This window comes from Engraulis encrasicolus, chromosome 24, assembly GCF_034702125.1.
Source record: "Engraulis encrasicolus isolate BLACKSEA-1 chromosome 24, IST_EnEncr_1.0, whole genome shotgun sequence".
Classification (NCBI taxonomy): Eukaryota; Metazoa; Chordata; class Actinopteri; order Clupeiformes; family Engraulidae; genus Engraulis; species Engraulis encrasicolus.
Window position 1 is genome coordinate 16,641,533 of NC_085880.1, and position 16,874 is coordinate 16,658,406.

The 16,874-nt window shown below is 45.7% G+C and overlaps 1 protein-coding gene across 1 annotated transcript in view; it reads left to right on the forward strand.

The window, feature by feature from the left end:
- The window catches only part of prim2 (DNA primase subunit 2), a 98,093-nt gene that overhangs the window by 70,835 nt on the left and 10,384 nt on the right, over positions 1-16,874 (forward strand). The window contains exons 11-12 of the mRNA XM_063191868.1: positions 8,529-8,655; positions 10,395-10,477. Of these exons, the coding sequence (XP_063047938.1) occupies positions 8,529-8,655; positions 10,395-10,477 (210 nt within the window). The remainder of the gene's footprint in view (positions 1-8,528; positions 8,656-10,394; positions 10,478-16,874) is intronic.

The window sequence follows — 16,874 nt, forward strand, 5'->3', positions numbered from 1 at the left end:
CATCTTTTAAGTGTGGGTAGACCGCTTTGATGTGAGCCAGTGACGTAGTTTTGGCAGGACACAGAGACTGTCCTTGAGTTCCTTAGACTGCCTGCCCGCCCGTGTCAGTCTTTTGAAATATAGGCTTTTGCGCTTTTTTTTGTTTGGCGTCAGCATTTTACTGTATGGTCGGTGTGTCATACGATGAATGATTTTTTTTGTGGGGGTGGGGGTGGAGGTGGAGGATATGGGGCTGCTGACCCTGGATCGATGGATTTCTTTTTTTTCAAGATTTCACTGATTAAGGACAACATTTTTTTTTGCCGTTTTAAACATTCAGCATGTTTAAATTAACAGGGTGAATTGAGTTCACGTGTTAGCTGTCATGCAGCATCTATGTTTGTGAGATTTGTTGCTGTGAGATCACACTATGTTTAGTTTCATCCTCCCAAGTAATAAACAGTCCTGCAAAAAAAAAAAAAAAAACCTGGTGCCTCACTAAGTGGTCTGCACTCTGCAGCTCTGTGTGACATCCTAATCAGCCATTGCTCTGCTAATGGTCTGCGTTTGCTAAATAAGAAAGAGCTTTGTTTTCATACTGTAATGTTATTCTGCATTGGGGCAAAAACGCTAATTATAAGAGGCATAACTACTCTGTAATCTCCATGTCATTTCCATGTTGTGCTCTCTGACTTCATAGAGAGCGCCACCCACCCCCTCATTTGTTTTTAATTATGAACAAGGTAATTAAATGATTGACCCGAGTTGACCCAAACAAATGTAAATATGGGGAAGGGTAGGTGGGATGGTCATGAGGGCATACATAAACGATTAGATTTCAATGTTTGCCTCCATGCCTTGTCATGGGAATGAAAAAATAGCCATCATTTTGACATACTCATGTATAATGCCCTGCCTTGCACAGTTTGTGAGCGGAGTGATACGTACATGTGCATGTCTTAACCCTTTGAGGAGTACCATCACAAATATGTGATTAGAATTTTGCCCAAATTTTGAGTTCTCATTATGATGTCATAATGTCTTTGCGAGATTTTTAACACAGACGTCTATAGGAGCTGTAGAGTGTTCCAGTAAAATTCTAGAAGAACCTCTAGAAATTCCTTACTCCTCAAATTAATCATCTTTGAAAACGAGTAAATCTACCTCAGCGTATCGGAAGAATGCTGTGTCTGAGAAAAAGAGGGCCTAGTTTGCCCGTCTTTATCTGAACTTGCCAAAGACTGAAAGCTTTTCCTCTGCGGAATCAACTTGTGTCAAGGCAAGGGGAATAAATAGAAATCGGAAATCGAGTACATATAAATGCTTTGTTCCAATCGACTTCTCTTCCCCTGCACAACTTCTCTTAATGAATTAAGTTTGTGTTGTGGTTTGCATTGAGTCAATGGAATTCCTCAGTCCTGGTTGGCGCAGCTTGATTGCATTTTAGGGGGAATAAATCGTCAAAAGTATTAGCGAGTGAATTTACTGTTTTATTGTTGGTCTTAACAGCCTCCATTCAGAGATGTTCTTTTGTGAAGGAGCCTTGCAACTGTGATTTAAAACGGAAAGCATTTTAATGGCATTACACGTCAGATGGATTGGAGCCAGCGTCAGCCACATCACTCACAATGGACTGGCAGACAGGGGGCCTTGCCAAACTGCATCCTACGCACGCACCCCCGCACGCACACGCACGCACACGCACACACACCTAGAGAAATACACAAACACAAGCAAACACACAGCAATACATACACACACAGCAAGAGCAACAGCCAAGATACACACCCACCCACACACACACCTAGAGAAATGCACAAGCACACACAAAGCAATACACACACACACACACACACACACACACACACACACACACACACACACACACACACACACACACACACACACACACACACACACACACACCAGGGGTGGAACTTAAACATTTTCCCCACCAGTCACTCACAATTTTCACCAGTCACCATTTTTACAAGTTTATATTCAACTGTTCCAAACATTGTAAGATCATTTTCTGATCAGTAATTCTTGTTTCAGAGGTCATAAATTCAGTTATTGTAATGCAAATAATTCTTTTCAATTACCAATTTGCCTTTATGTTGGATGCTGTATATAACTCAGCATAGTAGAAACATTTCACCTGTCAAGGTGACTGGTGAGTTGACATATTTCACCTGCCAAAGGCCAAATTCACCCGTCATTGGCAGGTGGACGGGTGCTTATGTTATTTCCATCCCTGACACACACGCACACAGCAAGACCAACAACCAAGATACACACACATTCTCCATCTCTCCCCCTCCTTCTCTATCTCTCCATTTCATCTCTTCATCTCTCTCACAGGCGTGCTGCCATATTCACCGAGGCCCTGACACTGTAGAGGCCCCGTTGAGATACACTAGTTTAGGCCCTGGCTCAAGGCAGCTAATTATTTTTTTTCCGGGGCTTTCTAGCTGCATTCAGAGGTCTCCCTCCCATCTCATACCTGTTCGTTTATCAGGGGGCTGAATGTGATGACCAAGCAAGGTGGTGGAGGTGAATAGATACACTTAATGTGCAATCAATGCATAGACCTTTCATGGAGAACTGGTCACAGGAGGCAAGGCAGTAAGTGACCTTTTAAGATGACTAATGCTGTATGGTGTTAATAATCGGCTTATGTTTTTATTTTTCCAAATTTTGTAGTATGTGAGTACTATATGCACTGCAGTGGGTGAAGCCCAAAATTTCCCCCTGGGGACATTAAAGTATACTCTGTACTCCACTCCCTACTACGACCCTCAGGATGGCTGGCCGGCTGCGTGGACAATCATGACTGGCCAGACCTCTCCTTTTATTGCTGAATCCTCCACATTGAAACCCTTTAATGCGACACTTCAAACACTATAACCAAAGAAATGATCACTGCACTGCACTTACAGCTGGCTGTGTATTTCTGTCTTATGTTGTGTCTGGATGGGTTTTTCCACTTGTATGTGAAAGCACAAGGCAATTACACACTCTCACTGGTAGTGTCTTTGTAACTGCAATAAATATATGCGATAATATATAAGATAATGTACCCTTCACTGTCTAGAAATGCCGCCGTCGCTTCCCTTGCCTTGTCATTGCTAATTGCCAAAGCTGTTGACATTAATGTGTTAATTAGTGGTCTGGAGTGCTAATAAGACCAGATTGTCCTGAAAGTGGAACTGGCACTACATCCCAAAGCCCTCAACGAATATCAGGGGAATTGAGGATTTACCCTAACAATATCTTCATCATCACCTCCAACAAGGATGTTATTACCTCCGCCAAGGATGTTATTTTTAAAGATTAGATCGGCAGAAGAGATGTTACCGGGAAACAAGACCAGTACTAGTCATCAGCAACCTAGATCAGGAGGTATGTATAGTATGTAAGCACTGAATTCAAATGACACCATTAGATCTATAGTTTAACCTGTACATCAGTCTGCATGGGGTTGTCCATACACCTGTGGCTTCTCAGAATGAAAAAGACAAATGATGGACAGAGAGTTTGATTCTTTTACTGAAGCATAACATTAAGTCATTCAGCTTTATCATTAGCTAAAGCTAAAGCTAAATCATTACGCTTTTAGCATGATTACAAGAGAGCAAGAGTTTTCCTCGCACAAGTCACAAAGAGAAAATTTAGTGCCTGCTGAAAAAGCATCATGTCAGCTGCAGCGCTCAGTGTGGTTTATATTGTGGGTGACATCACGTACTGCACCTCCTCTTTCTCCTCCTCTTCCTCCCCATCCTCCTCATCTGCGTCGGTGTGTACTGACTGCAAAGTACGGCAGGCAGCCACTGGTTTCTTCATCCTAACCCCACATTTCATTTCGGGGGGGGGGTCAACAGGTTAAACTTCCCCCGTGATCAGGATTCCAGCTGAGCCAGCTAGATAACTGGGTTTCCGGCAGCCCAGCGAACAGACAGAGCGCGTGTACAGAGCTCCAGCAAGCTAATGAAAACGGCCCATGCGAGCGCAAGTCAGCGCTTTTCATTTAGCAGACAGATGTGTACGGCTTGGCTCCTCTCCATTTGCGCCTCCCCAGTGGCTCTCCTGGATCTGTTTGATACCAGCTGTATCGCATCGCAACGTTTCCCACTTTCAACTTTTCTCCTCACATCTACATTTTGCGAATGCTTTTCTCCGTAATACGAGGCCAGGCCACGCTTGGCTCATGGGCTTAGCTCCAAGAGTTTTAGACGAGCGCATGCACACTGCTCTGTAATGACCGCTTTTAACAAATGGAAGAATGGCTGCGTTTAGTGCTTAGCTGTTGTTTGTTTTTTTCTCTGTCTCGATCTCTCTCTTTCATAAAGCTCCCAATTTTCTCCTTTTTTAATCCTTTTTAAGAGAAGCTGGATATTTATCAACATGTGACAGAAGTAACAAACACAACACAAATAAGAACATAATTTTGCAAACAATATTAATCCAGCACTTACAGATGGTACAGTAGCATAAATATGTTTAATTGCATGCAGAGATTGCTGAGTCGGTTAGAGCGTAGTACCACCAGGAGGGATTTAGGAATTAGTGGGCAACTAACAAGCGGCAAAATAAAATAAAATAAAATGTTTGTGCCTTATTTGTGTACAACGCCTCAGTCGGCCTTGACCACCCTTAGTGCAGTGCGAAGGCTCTTTTAACCGTAGTGAATTTTACCTACAATAGTGTGAGGGCAATTCTCAAAAGCCCATATTTTTGTTCATTAGTTTTTGTAAAGCGCTAGGTCGGTCGGTTAACAACTATTTTGGTTTGCCTGTTTGTTTGTGGTGACAGACCTTGAAGCTATTGGCTGTGTCGCATGCTCTCTATCTATTATTAGCGCATGCCCCAGAGGTCATTAGCATGCATGGCAAACACAGCCAGAATTAATAGCACAAAAAACCCCACACGTGCGCCGCGCACTCGCGGTACAAAATAAATAATCTCTGCCGCAAAAAAAAAAAAAAAATGTGATGCAATCTCCCACCATCCTCTCAGCTTTTTAATGCAGTAGGTTGTGATCTTTAACCCTATCCAGACCGGGCTTTTTTGGCATTCCTGGGACCGGGGGGGGGCTCTTTTGACCCCCCCCTCATAACTTAGGAACCGAATGGCATATGACCACCAAACTTGGAGGGGATGATCTTCAGCCAAAGATCTATGAATGACATCAGTTTGGTGTCATTATTGGATATTATGACATCATTATGACGTCATTTCCTGATTTTATTGCCCAAAATGTCACCTTAATGTATTTTCCATCTAACTTGGGTAATGCACATCAATTTTGGTTATTATGTGCTTCAGACCACTTCAAATGTTCACAAGGGTGTCTGATGCTAATGAAAATGTAAAAAAATATGAAAAGTGATGATGATGAGACTTAGATCAGTGATTTTTGGTCAGGCGTACCTGTCAGAAAACCGTTGCCATGGCAACAACAAAAATGATAAACCTAATCTTTTGGTATCACACTGTAGCCAACTTCATGTTAGGAAAAGTCACAAAGTTTCGTAGTCCTAGCTTTAGTCATTCAGGAGTTATACGACATCAAAGTTGGTGCGGGCACTTTTAGCCCCCCCCCCGGTCTGGATAGGGTTAATCTGGAAATGGCTTCCTAAATCCTTACAACTACCACATAATTAATATATGATTACGAAGTCCGTTTTTTTATCTCTTCATTATATATCTTTATGGCGACTCTGCGGATCGTCACCTTGTCAAGTTCAGAGGCTTTTATGAGGTCTTTAATAGGTGGAGAGAGTGGGGAGGGGATATTGGATGGCCTGATGAATGGGACACCTACACACACACACACGCACACAACACACACACACACACACGCACACAACACGCACACACACACAAGAAGCATGCGGATGTATACTATGCACACTCATCTTGATTTAAGCATCTGTGCTAAGCTGCATTTCTCTCCTCCCTGTATGATTGGTATATATTGGCTTTGGCGTGGGGCAGATTGAATGCACTGACCCCCAACGAATGCAAACACTGTCGTTTCCCCTCTCCCACTCCTTCCTCGTTCCGAAGTGGGAGTCGTATTGCTGTGGTAGCACCGGCTCTGTGCTGTGTAAAGCAGCCAGTCTCGGTCTTCCTTCACGTCTGCTTTGTGCTTTGTGTGGGCACACAAGCTCTTTGTGTGTGTGTGTGCCTGTGTGTGCTTGTGTGTGCCTGTGACTGTGTGTTTGTGCACACATGTGCGTGAGTGTGTGTGTTTGTGCACACATGTGCTTGTGTGTGTGTCTGTTTGTGCGCGTGTGTGTGTGTGTGTGTGTTTGTGCGCGCGTGTGTGTACACGCGCACGCATATGTGCCTGTGTCTGTGTGTGTGTGTGTTTGCGCCCGTGTGTGTGTGGGTACGCCTATGTTTGCGCATACATATGTGCCCTGGTGTGTGCGTGGGGAGGGGAGGGTCTTAAATCTATTGATTCCTCTTGTTGGTATTGTTACTTTGTTTTGATAAAGGCGCCATGCTGCGCCGCTCCCTCCATTTGTACCTTCCCAGCGTGGCGGCATGATCAGCACTTTGCCTGCCGCTAATCCAGTGTAAAGTGAGCATTTATTACCGTGAGCCCTGGAAGGAAATAAAACGCGCTGGCTCATCATTTAATCTTATCATCATAAAGCGTTTTGGCGTGATTTGCAGCACGCTGAAGCGTCGTGATCAGAGAGGAGATGTTAAGGCCAGGGAAGGAGGGGGCTGGGGGAGGGGTAAGGAAGGCACTGGGGGTGAGGTGGGTGAAGATGTGGGGCGTGGTTGGTGGGGATGGGAGGAAAGTTGGATTGTGGTTGTCGTTGTAGAGTGGTAGAGATGTGGGTGTGCTTGTGTTGGGGTTGGGGTTGGGGTTGGTGGGTACTGAGATGTGTGCGGGGTGTGGGGCTATCGGTGGGTGTTTGAGGGGGTAGAGAGTAGAGATCCACCAGATCTGGTTCCGGATCCGGAAAAGGCAGGATAATAGGGTTTTTCACAGGATCTTAAGCAGTGGATACGGTATCCGGCAATTACCTAAAAATCAGGATCTGGGGCATCTCTAGTTTTTACCTAGCCTAGGCTTTTCAGTCAGTCTTTCACAACCCCAATCACTGCATGGAGTGAAAGCCCTTTGGAAGCGGCCGTTGCAGGCAGTTTGTCAGTAAGCCAATGAGTGTAAAAAAAAGTTTGAGCCAACGTAATAAAAAGGGCCCACGTGTGCGAGTAGACTACCGTATGTGTTTCAACCCTTACGTAGGATCCGGTATCCGGTTCCGGATCCGGCAGGATCTTAAGCAGTGGATCCGGTATCCGGCAGGATCCTAAAAATCAGGATCCGGTGCATCTCTAGTAGAGAGACATAGGTGGGTGGGGTGGGGGGCAGAGAGACGTAGGTGTGTGTCTATATGTGTGGGGTGGGTGGGGGCAGAGAGACTTAGGTTTGTGTGTGTGTGTGTGTGTGTGTTGGGGCACGGGGGGTTGGGGTGCTGGTGGGGGTGCAGCAGCCACATTATCCATAATCCAGTCACAGCTGTCTGGAGTTGGGCGACACCTCTACAGCAGGCTCGTGCTAATAGCTCTATATTTCATGGCGGAAAACACCCTGCCACATACAGCATGATGTACGACAACATCTCTCTTTCCATACCCCCTCCTCTCCTCTCCTCTCCTCCTTCTCTCCTCTCCTCCTCCACATCCTGCAACATGTCCACCTACTCTACTCCTCTCCTCTCCTTCCCTCCTCCTCTCTTCTCTTCTCCTCTCCTCCTCCTCTCCTCTCTTCTTCTCTTCCTCCACATCCTGCAACCTGCCCCTCTCCTCCTCCTCCTCATCTCCTTTCCTTTTCTCTTCCTCTCTTCCTCTTCTCTTCCTCCCTTCCTCTTCTCCTCCTCCACTCCTCTCATTTCCTTCCCTCCTGTCCTCTCCTCCTACACACCCTGCAACATGCCCTCCTCCTGTCCTCTCCTCCTCTCCTCTCCTCCCCTCCCCTCTCCTCCTCCTCCCCTCTCCTCTCCTCTCCTCCTCCTCTCCTCTCCTCCCCTCCCCTCTCCTCCTCCTCCCCTCTCCTCTCCTCTCCTCCTCTCCTCCTCCACACCCTGCAACATGCCCTGGGCCAAGCCCATGCCTGCCAGCATCCCTTCCCCAAACTCGCTCTTTCTCCCAGTCTCTGCTTTCCTCTCTTCGTTAATGTTTTCTCCCTTCTCTCTTCTCCTCCTCTCTCTTTTCCTCTGTGTCTCTCTCTGTCCCTTCCTTTCTCTCTGCTAATCTGCAATGCTCCGTCTCTCCAGTCAAATAATTACCAAGTTTCCCTATTTCCCTCTGTCTCGTCACTGCTTGTCTTTCTGTCTCAAATCTTTCTCGACTTTGCTGTCCAACTCCTACTAGTTACTTTCTCTCTCTCTCTCTCTCTCTCTCTCTCTCTCTCTCTCTCTCTCTCTCTCTCTCTCTCTCAAATTCCTCAGACTCGTTCGTTCCTCAAGCATTGTTGTTTCCTCATCTCACCTCTCTCTATGCGTCTCCCTTTTCTCTTCTCTCCTCAGTTTGACAAGCAGTACTCCTACAACGTGCGCCACATGTTTGGTAAGGAAGGCAAGCGCACCGACTACACCCCCTACAGTTGCATGAAGGTGATTCTGTCCAACGCGCCCAGCCAAGGCGACTTCCACGGTGAGTTATCCCTCCTGCTGATGGATATTGCCTCAGACAGACACAGTAAGCCTCGCACTCCTTTATGTGCTTGGAGTAGAATTTGTCGTTAGAGCCTGCAGAGGTATTTCTTGCGTCATTATTATTATTATTATTATTATTATTATTCCTATTCCCATTTCCTTTTTGGGGAGGTTATACTTTATATTAATTGTGTATTTGGGGCGGTGTACTCAAACCTCATACCTTGTAACCAGTGTTGTACCTGAACTAGTTTAATGAACTATAGTTCAAGAACTAGTTCATAATTTGGGCGAACTTGAACTATTACCTATCGAACTCACTATGATCAATTATCAACTATGAACAAACTAGTTCATTTTGGAATATGTTGACTGAACTTTGAACTAGTTCCTGTAGAAAATGAACTTTGCCAACATTGTTTATAACATACCAAGAAGACAGCCAGGCCCCATATTATTCCCCAATCATTACTACTATGCTCTGGGGGGAGAATGGGAGTGAATGCGGAGAATAGGAGTGAATTGAGAGGATGGGAGTGATTGGGGAGAATGGGTGTGAATTGAGAGAATGGGTGTGAATTGAGAGAATAGGAGTGAATTGAGAGGATGGGAGTGATTGGGGAGAATGGGTGTGAATTGAGAGAACGGGAGTGAATGGGGAGAATGGGAGTGAATTGAGAGAATGGGAGTGATTGGGGAGAATGGGAGTGATTCTGTTTTATGCTCTGCATCAGCTTCCTCAACCTGCCGGTGTGTAATGCTGGATTAATGGGAGCAGGCCTTGATCTCAAGTGTTTATTAGGCCTCATTCTGCTGAAAGCTCCATTAAGCCTCTCATGTTGTAACCATCCCCATGCCTCTCTCTTTCTCGCTCTCTTTCTCGCTCTCTTTCTCGCTCTCTTTCTCTCTCTCTCTCTCTCTCTCTCTCTCTCTCTCTCTCTATCTCTATCTCTCTCTCTATCTCTCTCTCTCGCTCTCTCTGTCTGTCTGTCTCCCGCTCTCCCTTTCTCCCTCTCTCTCTCTCCCTCTCCTTATATCTTCTCCACCTTCTATATTCTAATTCTCCTCTCTCTATCTTGTTGTTGTGATGTTGACTTATTTTCTCTCTTTCTTGCTTGTTTTTCTTGTTGCTCTTGCTGTTGCTTTTGTATCATTTTGCTTTTTCTACCTTTTCCCCCATCCCTTGTTTTTAAACTGTCTTCTTTTGCTCTCCCTGTCCTCTTCCCTAATGCTCCCCCTCTCTTGGTTCACCTCTGTCCATTGCACCGAATATTCTCTCTCTCTCTCTCTCTCTCTCTCTCTCTCTCTCTCTCTCTCTCTCTCTCTCTCTCTCTGCCTGTCTATCTCTATCTCTGCATCCACCCCCCTCTCTCTTTCCCTCTTCTCTTCTTTCACTTGCTCCCCCTCTCTTCTTTGCGCTCTCTCTCTCTCTCTCTCTCTCTCTCTCTCTCTCTCTCTCTCTCTCTCTCTCTATCTATCTATCTATCTATCTCCATCCATCCATCCATCTCTCCCTCCATCCCTCCCTCTGTCTATCCCTCCATCTCTCCCTCCCTCTGTCTATCCCTGTCTATCTCTCTATCCATCCATCTCTCCCTCTGTCTATCCCTCCCTCTGTCTATCCCTTCATCTCCCTTCCCCTCTCCCCCTGTCTTCTTTGCTCTCTCTCTATCCCTCCCTCTCTCTCTATCCCTCCATCTCTCCCTCCCTCTGTCTCTCATTACTCCCTCTCTACAGGGTGTCCATTCCGCCACAGTGACCCGGAGCTCCTGAAGCAGAAGCTGCAGTCCTATAAGCTGTCCCCCAGCGGCATCTCTCAGGTGGGTCCAGATCCGGCCCGGGTGCGGCACAGATGCGGCCTGCGGGAACCACAGGGGCAGCTCACATCGTCACATTGCCCTCAATGCACAACGTAGCACAACATCCCATAATAATATTACACATGATGCAGGCCTGGCACCTCCACGGTGTGTTCATTTACTCCCCAGGTCCGGGTGCAGCCCGCAGGAACCACAGGGCCAGCTCTGTCCTGTTGCCCTATGCACAATGTAGCACAACATCCCATAATAGTAATAGACATGATGCAGGCCTTCCACCTCCACGGTGTGTTCATTTACTCCTCAGCGGGATGGAGGCTATTTAACAGGCAGCTTTACTTGTCAAAGCCCACAGCAAGACAACAGAGGCCTGCTTGCCTGCCGTCACACTGGTTTCTGTCAGAATTTATCCAAAGCCGGAAAGGGGAAGGGCGGAGGGGATGGGGAAGTGTATTATGCCTCTTTTCCACTGCCAGTTTTCTGCTAGGCCTATGGCTTGACAAAGCGTGACTGCTGCCACTTTTTGCATTTCGAATAGGCACGACACAGCTCAATCGTAATGCAAAAAAGTGGCGGCCGAGTCACGATGGAGAGTGGAAAAGAGGCATTAGTGTGACTTTTGTTTTGACGCACATGGTGATTCTTTAAAAGACTCCCGTGTGTTTAACATGGAATTAAGGGGAGGTTTATCTTAAGCTTCAAGCAAAGGGCCGAATAATTAATTCCTCAAAAAAATGCTTAGTGCAACCAGCAGGACCTGTGTACTGAGATTTAACTACACAGCCAGACCAAGGTCTTTGGCACCCAGTTTTGGAATATGAAAAAGAGTTGAGTATATCATTAGAGACCACGTAAAGACCTGACATTTCCAAACACATCATTTCCCATTTACCTCCAATCACCTCATAAACTCCCCTTTCCAGCACTTTTGGAGTGCTTTTCTCAACACATTTACAGGCAATTCAACGACGCAGGTAATGAAATTAAGCCAGTTAAGGACTCCAAAATTAATGTTCTAATTCAGTTGTGAACCCTTTAGACTCAAATATAATGTAATTAATGGCATGGTTTTAATTAGGCCATAAAGGTTGAGTGTGGGGAGACTGTTAAGGACAGCCCATACTGGGGCACCTAATAGGCACAGCATAATCAGAAGTATAACACTCTGCCGAGGGTGGCCATTTAAAGTGTCTGTTAAACAACTAGTCATAATGAAGGCATGATTGCAACTGATGGGAAGGTCAAAACCGAAAGGCTTTTTTTCCCTCTCTTGCAGACTCAGCATTAGGACTTGTCAGAATTTGAAATTAAAATGCTTGCCGTAGCATGCTGCGCCTTGCTCGATTCTTCCTCCCAGTCAGTTGTCACGGTCAGGTTATTTATGAATATCCGCTAAATGTCAGTTTTGTCAATAGGTAGACGAGGAACTGTTGTGTTGAGTCAAACGTGTGCTGTTGAATGACTTAACCCAAAGCTGCGGACGGGGGTTCATCCATCACAGATGTCGGTCAAATGATCCACATAGAAATCTAATTTTCCTGCCTCCTGTGTTATATTATATTGGGTCCTCATGTATGCAATGTGTCTGTTGCCACACGTAATACGATATGTTTGAGATGTCAATATACAGCAGAACTTAAAACATTGTGAAGATGGTTGTTCAGTTACACCCCTAAGCTTTAAAACTGATGGTAATATTTCACTCTGTTTTATCCCTGGAAATTCTTTAGTTAGCATTCGCATCTTATTTATTTGAAAAAAAAAAAAAAAACCTGCACACTGACCACTGACCTGGTTTTACACAGATTAAAAATGTTTTAAAAGAAAATTGGGAAATCGTTGAATAAAAGTTTTTAATCTGTGTATAATCTATACTCAACACAAACCATAACAAACATTTCTGCAATTCAAAACATTCAAAAACGTAATTAGTAATCTAAAAAAAAAAAAGATGAATAAAATTGGAATGTGTTTTTAGTAGCGCCAAAGTTTTTTCTTACAAGGCATGAGACCTCGCAAGAATAGTGTTCAGTTCAGTAATTGGTGAGCAGTTATGACAATTGGAGTATCTAGGATGAATAAAGATCATCAGATCTCAGGTGTGGGTGTAAAACTATCTACCACTTAAAGGAGAATTCCGGCCAGTTTGGATTAATATCCCATCTTGGGTGGACCGAGGGAAAGGGATGAAAGGCAAAACCGCGAGAAATTTTCATGCCTGCTGCGCAAAGTTGTTCAATTGCGCTGTTTTCGGTTAAAACCTGGCCCTTCGGGCACGTATTTGACCTGTTTTAAAGCTCCTAGCGTGCATTAAAACCCTTTTGAACGCTTTGGCCGTGGTGTGTGGGTCCATACAAGTCGATCTAGTGGTTCACATTTCCATTAGGTAGCATAGGTACGATACAACAGGAGTTTTCGAAAGTGGCGCACCTACCTCTTTCAGCTTCCGCCTTCCAACTACGTCCGCAAAATGGTTCGCCAAAGTGATACTTCATAGTAATCCATTTTATTTTTGTCCACCAAAGACGAGCCACAAGAAACATATTCACATGTGTTCATGTCCTGAGTTGTTATTGTCGCGCAGATTCACTTCTCTGTCACTGAACGCAGTGTAGTGACGTCACGGTGTCACATGACTCCTGGAAGGAATAATTCTTTATCTTAATCTTAATATCTTAATATTCTGGTTCGAAAAAGATAACCATGGCCACCAAACTCTTCAATTGAACTACCCCAACGGAGGATCCATCTCAAAATATCAAACAGTATATTACGACAGCGCCTCTCTTTCTCGCTTATGTATAATAACTGGAAGAGCGAATGGCGTTCCTTCCAGGAGTCATGTGACACCATGACGTCACTACACTGCGTTCAGTGACAGAGAAGTGAATCTGCGCGACAATAACAACTCAGGACATGAACACATGTGAATATGTTTCTTGTGGCTCGTCTTTGGTGGACAAAAATAAAATGGATTACTATGAAGTATCACTTTGGCGAACCATTTTGCGGACGTAGTTGGAAGGCGGAAGCTGAAAGAGGTAGGTGCGCCACTTTCGAAAACTCCTGTTGTATCATACCTATACTACCTAATGGAAATGTGAACCACTAGATCGACTTGTATGGACCCACACACCACGGCCAAAGCGTTCAAAAGGGTTTTAATGCACGCTAGGAGCTTTAAAACAGGTCAAATACGTGCCCGAAGGGCCAGGTTTTAACCGAAAACAGCGCAATTGAACAACTTTGCGCAGCAGGCATGAAAATTTCTCGCGGTTTTGCCTTTCATCCCTTTCCCTCGGTCCACCCAAGATGGGATATTAATCCAAACTGGCCGGAATTCTCCTTTAAAGACAGTGCCTGCCACTTATGACAATTAGAGTATCTAAGATGTATGAAGATCATCCAATCTCAGATGTGACTTGACTTGACTTTACTTGAAAGCAATTTGTCTTACTATTCTGCACAGCAGAATGACATAAAAACATATAGGCCTACAGTAAATAATAAACTTTATTCACAGACTCAAGGTCCAGATACAATACACAGGGTTCCCACGGGTCATGGAATTTCTGGAATATCATGGAATTTCATAAAAGTTTTTCCAGTCATGGAAAGTCATGGAATTTTGCCATTTTGCATGCACAGTCATGGATTATCATGGACTTTTCTTAACAGTTATGTAGAAGCAAAAACTTTTTTTGTTTCGTGTATAACATTGTTTCTTAGTGGTTATACTACAACGCTTAGCCAGCGAAGGTTTGGTTTCACGCTGTAATGTGCAACATTCTAGGACGCAATGAGCACTCTTTAGTCTGCCGGTAGCTCGCCATCGGCTCTAAGGGTGAAGATAATCTTCAGTTTTCACACTTTTTAAAGCTTAGCGCTATTTCTTTTTTTGGCTTGGAAAGTCATGGAAAATCATGGAATTTTATATCTGAATTAGAGTGGGAACCCTGAATACAATACATTATAAAAGACATACGAAACATAAAAAAAAAGAAAAGAAAGAAAAACACATACATTACAAGCACAATAATGTGAGTGTCAAACACTTATAAAACTATCTACCACTTAAAGACAGTACCTGCCAAACGGGAAACGTTTCTCCACTTGAGTGCCAGACACGCTCTAAAAAGCCTCTGTATGTCTGTGTCCTAAATACATATCCTTTGCAAAGGTGGCTTTGCTCTCTTGCTGGAGGTCAGAACCAGTGAGACTGTGTGCACAGTTTGGGCACTCCGCCATGGGCATCTCAGCCCCATTTTCTAGTGGGGGGGGATTACTGTACCCCTTCCGAGCCCTGAGTTTGCTCAACACACACACACACACACACACACACACACACACACACACACACACACACACACAAACAGACAGACACACACATACACACACACAGGCACTCTCTCGCAGGGGGAGGGGGAGCCAACGCGTCCCTTCACGACCCGTGTCGCTGTCCAGCGTGCTGAAGCCAGATGGAACTAATACAGTGTGACGGCCAGCCTAAAGGACGAGCTGCATCGCTCTCGCCAAATCAACTGTTTTTTTATTTTTGTCTCCTCTTTTTCTAATTCATTTTCACGGTTTCTATATTTTGCGTCAGCTCTGCTAGCGGTCGCAGTGCTGCTGCTGTAGGCTGAAAGCAGGAGTAAGTTAGTCCCTGTTTCCAGGAACGTAGTCCCCGTCTGCTGGCTTTTAGACGTGTTAGACACCCTGCAACGGCTAGGCCACTGCTAGGCAGAGAGAGGGCGGTTCAGGTTCCCTGGAGCGACGGCTGTGTAGCTTACCCCCCACCGAGTGGCGAGTCTGCGGCATTCAATTAAAGCAGCACTCCGAACGGTCGGGGTGAAGGACATAATTACCATGCTCCGCACACGGCAGACACACACACAGCACACACACACACACACACACACACACACACACACACACACACACACACATACACACACCAAACCTCCAAATACCTCCACCACCACCTCACTGCCCCCAGCCCCGTCCTGGCACCCTGCTTGTTACGGAGAGGTAGGCAGTTACAGTTAAAGGTGACATCACAGGGCCAGAGAAGGCTAAGATGTCAGGGATGAGAAAGGAGAGCAGAGGGGAGAGAGGGAAGGAGCCCTTTGCCCTGCTGTTGCCACCGACAACAGGCCCCTTTATTCAGATAGTATGGTGACGAGTGGGAGAGGAAACGAGTGGGAGAGAGAGACGTGGAAATATGACCTCAGGTCGGGAATCGAACCCGGGTCCCCGTCGTAACAGTGCAGTTTCTTACCGTTTGATTAACGTCTGTCCGTTAAATGTGCTCAGTATTATTCCCTGCAGAAAGTTGTACAGAAAATCAAGTGGACGTAGCCTTAACAGTGGGGTTACCTGAAGACCTGTAAGAAATGAAGGTGTTAATCAAAAATAAAGATGTTGCTTGTCGTTCAGCTGGCAGAGGAGAATGACAAACTGACATTGATGTCAAACATGCAGGGATGTATTTCCTGTAGAAACAACACGGGTGCCATTTACTGTGTCAGCCTGGCTTGTGCAGCAACCCTGTATTGGAGTTATTACAGAGGTTAATGAGATATTAATGCATAATGTACAGATGTCATTTCACTAATGCATTAACCTGCTTGGCCCTGTGATACACACACTCTCCATCACTCTTCTCCTCTCCATCTCTCGTCTCCCTCACTCTGCTCCTCTCATATCCCGCACTCTCCATCTCTCTCCTCCTCTCCTCTCCATCACTCTGCTCCTCTCCTCTCCATCTCTCTCCTCCTCTCGTATCCCTCACTCTCCTCCTCTCCATCTCTCGTCTCCCTCACTCTGCTCCTCTCCTCTCCTCTCCATCTCTCTCCTCCTGTCATCTCCATCTCTCCCTCACTCTCCTCCTCTCGTCTACATCTCTCTCCTCCTCTCATCTACATCTCTCCATCCCTCTCCTCCTCTCGTCTCCATCACTCTCCTCCTCTCCACTCAATCTCTCTCCTCTCATCTCCATCTCTCCATCACTCTCCTTCTCTCATCTCTCCATCCCTCTCCTCCTCTCGTCCCATCACTCTCCTCCTCTCATCTCCATCTCTCCTTCACTCTCCTCCTCTCATCCCCATCTCTCCTTCACTCTCCTCCTCTCATCTCCGTCTCTCCTTCCCTCTCCTCCTCTTGTCTCCATCTCTCCTTCCCTCTCCTCCTCTCCTCTCCTCTCCATCTCCATCTCTCCTTCCCTCTCCTCCTCTCATCTCCATCTCTCCTTCCCTCTCCTCCTCTCCTCTCCATCACTCTCCTCTCCATCTCCGTCTCTCCTTCCCTCTCCTCCTCTCATCTCCATCTCTCCTTCCCTCTCCTCCTCTCCTTCCCTCTCCACTCCTCTCATCTCCATCTCTCCTTCCCTCTCCTCCTCTCC